Genomic DNA, 3,773 nt, shown 5'->3' with positions numbered 1-3,773 from the left:
ATTCTAAGCGTCCTTCAGCCATAGGCTGGGACATTGAGAAACTTAGGGTATTTTCCTGTTGGGTTGCCATAGTATGTAAGCATCTGTATTGTGTGTGTGAATCTTTGCCCTTCAATCATTGGGATAAGATTGTGCTCAGCCATCCACAGCAGGTTTCCTTCTTTGTTTGGTGTTAGCAGGGATTCAGGAGGCAGGTTCTCTGGGCTCAATCATCTGGATGTTTTAGGGATTATTCTCACCGTGAAAGTACCTCACTTTTATGGGGTGCTTGGGACATCCCAAGTTTATTCACAACTGGTTCTCACAACAGCCCCGTCTTGTCTTATAGAATTAGAAATGATGGCTCAGAGGGGTTAAGCGACTTACTCGAGGCCACCCAGCAGTGAGGACGGAGCAGGTCTTCTTACTCGGGTCCCAGCTCTCCTCCCTCCTCCTTGCTCTTCCCACCCTAACCAGCAGAAGGGCCTAAGAAAGACACAGGCACTCTGCCCTGTCTCAGCAGGGTCAGGGCGCCATGTCCCTCATCCCGTGGCTCCGGTGGAACGAGGCACTGCCACGGCTGTCGTCCCGGAGCCCGGCGGAGATGGTGCTGGAGACACTCATGATGGAGCTGGCAGGGCAGATGCGCGAGGCCGAGAGGCAGCAGCGGGAGCGCAGCGGCGCGGCCAGGAAGGTCTGCACCGGAGTGGACTACAGCTGGCTGGCCAGCACGCCCCGCGCCACCTACGACCTCAGCCCTGGTGAGCGGCTGCAACTAGAGGATGTCTGCGCCAAGATCCCCCCATCCTGCTGTGGGCCTGCCATCCTCAGGTAACCCTGGCCCTGGCCCTGGCCCAGCTGCTGAGCTGCGGCTCCAGGGAGGGTGGCTGCAGTGGCAGGGCCCGGGGTTAGTTACCGGGACTGGGGCCAGGGGGCCTGGATGACCCGTCGTTGGTTAGAAGGAGCAAGGCAGGAGGAACAATCTGAAAGAGGCCCTGGGACATCAGGCCGTGCTGGGGGCTCAGAGGGAGGCAGGGTGGCTCCTGGTCCAGGCTCATGCGTTTTGATAGGAGAGAACCCCGGGCCTTTGAACCTGCTGATCTCCCTGTCCTGGTGGTTATTATCCTGGATTTTAACAAGCTGGGTCCTCCTCCATTAGTTCATCTTCCACTCTGCCTTTTTAGAGAGGTTTTCCCAAATAACACCTATCCTGTTTCAAACTGGCGTGCCTGAGGGGTGTGTGTGTGTGTGTGTGTGTGTGTGTGTGTGTGTGTGTCTCTGTGTGTGTGTGTGTGTGTCTGTGTGTGTCTGTGTGTGTAAGGGGTGCAGAGCCCTAGGGCGCTGAACATTAAGAGCTTGTGTACAACAATATTCCTGAGTATAAGTGTAACTTTAACAAACCATGACCTACATACTCCAGCATCACATGGATTCCTGTTGAAGTCAAAGAAGCATTAGTCCGATTTCAAAAGTAACTCGGTTTCTTTATCTGCATTTCTCAGACACTAGTAAAGAGCTACAGATCCACAATAAAACATCTTAAAATCCCCGCCCACCCCCCCATCCCCAGAATCTTCTCTCACCATCTTTTTTTCTTTTTAAATACTTTTCTTATTGATTTCAGAGAGGAAGGGAAAGGGAGAGAGAGAGAAACATCAATGATGAGAGAGAAACATTGATTGGCTGCCTCCTGCACACCCCACACTGGGGATCAATCCCGCAACCTGGGCATGTGACCTGACTGGGAATCGAACCATGACCTCCTGGTTCATAGGTCGATGCTCAATCACTGAGCCGCACCGGCCCGGCTTCTCTCACCCATCTTTAACGAGTGTATCTGTTGTACACCTTTTTCTTTGAAATGCCCCTTAAAAACTCTTCTCCTTCCCCAGTTCTGTCTACACGCCTCTGGATTTTGTTGTCTTTAACTCCCTCCCACTTCTTCCTCCGGGCTGAGAATCTCACCCTCTCCACTTTTCTGTACCATGCGAGCCCCCTCCCCCAAAGTATCCAGTTCCAGGAGCACCCTGGGGACAGGGGCAGGGGTCAGTCTTGGGGGGCTGGCGCTGATGAGGGAATCTAACCTGGCAAACCACACCTCATACGTGACGGGGAGGCTGGGGACATGCATATGGTGATTGTCTTGTCACACTGGCTGCCTCCCGTCACTGCTGAGAGGTTGGAGCAGCCCTGACTCAGTATGGTGGAAGAACCTATGTAGTAAACGACTTGGTAACTACCATTCATTCTTGAGACCCAGCAAAGACATTTTCGGCAGAGGGACCAGCAAGGAGCCAGAGAACCTGGGGCCGGGGGCACATGTGTGACTCCCGGCTGGAGCACAGATGGGGACATAGCGGGGGACCTGGCGTGCATGGGCAAACAGCCATGGGCGCGGTGGAAGGAAAATCTCAGGGCAGTGGCCGAATGGGACACACACTTCAGAGAGACCACTCCAGTCAGTGGGCAGGGAATGGAGAATGGAGGGAGGGGACGAGCCAGAAAGCCTCATATCCCGGAAGGTGAAAGCAGTGGGCTCCCCTCCCCACTCTGATGTGGATAACCTGGGCAAGTGCTAGGGTTTTGCATGTTAGCTCATTACACCACAGAAAAGTGGCTGTGACCCCACTTTACAGACGGGGAAGCTGAGGCTCATGGAGGCCAGAAGTGGCAGAGCTGGGATTCGAACTAGAGGTGGGCTGGGGCAACAAGGAGGTGGGGTGACTCTGAGTTACTTCAGGAGAAGTGGGGACGTGGAGGACTTGGGATTTGACCTTAGGGGGTGCCCATGGAAGCCCCTGAGGCCAGGTGCCACCACCAGGTGACCTCCCCTCCCTGCAGGTTCCGGCAGCTGCTGGCGGAACAGGAGCCCGAGGTGCGGGAGGTGTCTGGGCTCTTCCTCTCGGTGCTGCAGGAGGTCCTGGAGAGGATGAAGCAGGAGGAGGAGGCCCACAGGCTGACCCGGCAGTGGAGCCTGCGGCCCCGCGGCGGCCTGGCGCTGGCCACCTTCAAGACCCGCGCGCGCATCTCTCCCTTCGCCAGCGACATCCCCACCATCTCGGGGGACGTGGAGCGGGATGCACGGCCGCCGCCCCGGGCCTGGAGCATGCCCGAGTTCAGGGCGCCCCAGGAGGACTGACCCACCTGCTCCTGCCCAGGGGCAAAGCTACCTGTGGGAGGGCATGAAAGGCCTTTGACCATCCCGGGCCCTGGAACCTCCTGCCACGCGGCCACGGGCAGCCCCATGCCAAGGCACTCCTGTGAGATGGAGCCAGCCCCCTGCCCACCCACCCCTCCCACTAAAGCAGGGCCCAGGGTCAGGGCTTGGAGCTGCTGCTGGGCCCCCTCCCTCCCCTGGGTCTCGGCAGACAGACCACAGCCCCACCTTCTGCTTCTGTCTGGAAGAGGAAGAATTGCCCTGACTTTTTGCCAAGACCCGAGTCCTCACCCCAACTCCAGGGTTGTCCCATTTACCCCATCTCCCTGGGTTACGATGAGGGGCCTGTTGGGCGGTGTCCATTCTCTGCTGGTGACTGGCGGGTCCCACCACTGCAGGTGGGTCCCAGCCTCGTGGGCGAGCAGAGCTGGAAGCGGCCACAGAGGTCACCAGGTCCACTCTCCTGACTTCTGAATGAGGACTCTGAGGCTCAGAGAAGGCCACGCTTCTTCCACCTTAAACGGATCCCTGTGGGGGGTAGGTTGTCCCGGTATACTGTCTCTGCCCCTGAGTCCTGGAGTCCTGGACTATGATGGGACAGGTCCAAGGACTACATCTGCACCTGCCTGTAGTCTGA

The 3,773-nt window shown here is 57.2% G+C and overlaps 1 protein-coding gene across 1 annotated transcript; it reads left to right on the top strand.

Moving 5' to 3' along the window:
- Positions 1–514: 514 nt before the first annotated feature.
- Positions 515–3,118, top strand: RD3 (RD3 regulator of GUCY2D; the record flags this gene model as incomplete). Its single annotated transcript, XM_080648330.1, has 2 exons — positions 515–810; positions 2,821–3,118. The coding sequence occupies 2 exons, from the start codon at positions 515–517 to the stop codon at positions 3,116–3,118; spliced, it is 594 nt and encodes a 197-aa protein (XP_080504456.1).
- Positions 3,119–3,773: the final 655 nt, after the last annotated feature.

Source organism: Plecotus auritus (genome assembly GCF_963455305.1).
Source record: "Plecotus auritus genome assembly, chromosome: 12".
NCBI lineage: Eukaryota > Metazoa > Chordata > Mammalia > Chiroptera > Vespertilionidae > Plecotus > Plecotus auritus.
Note: the sequence above shows the minus strand (reverse complement) of the source record. Positions and strands in the feature narration are given on the sequence as shown.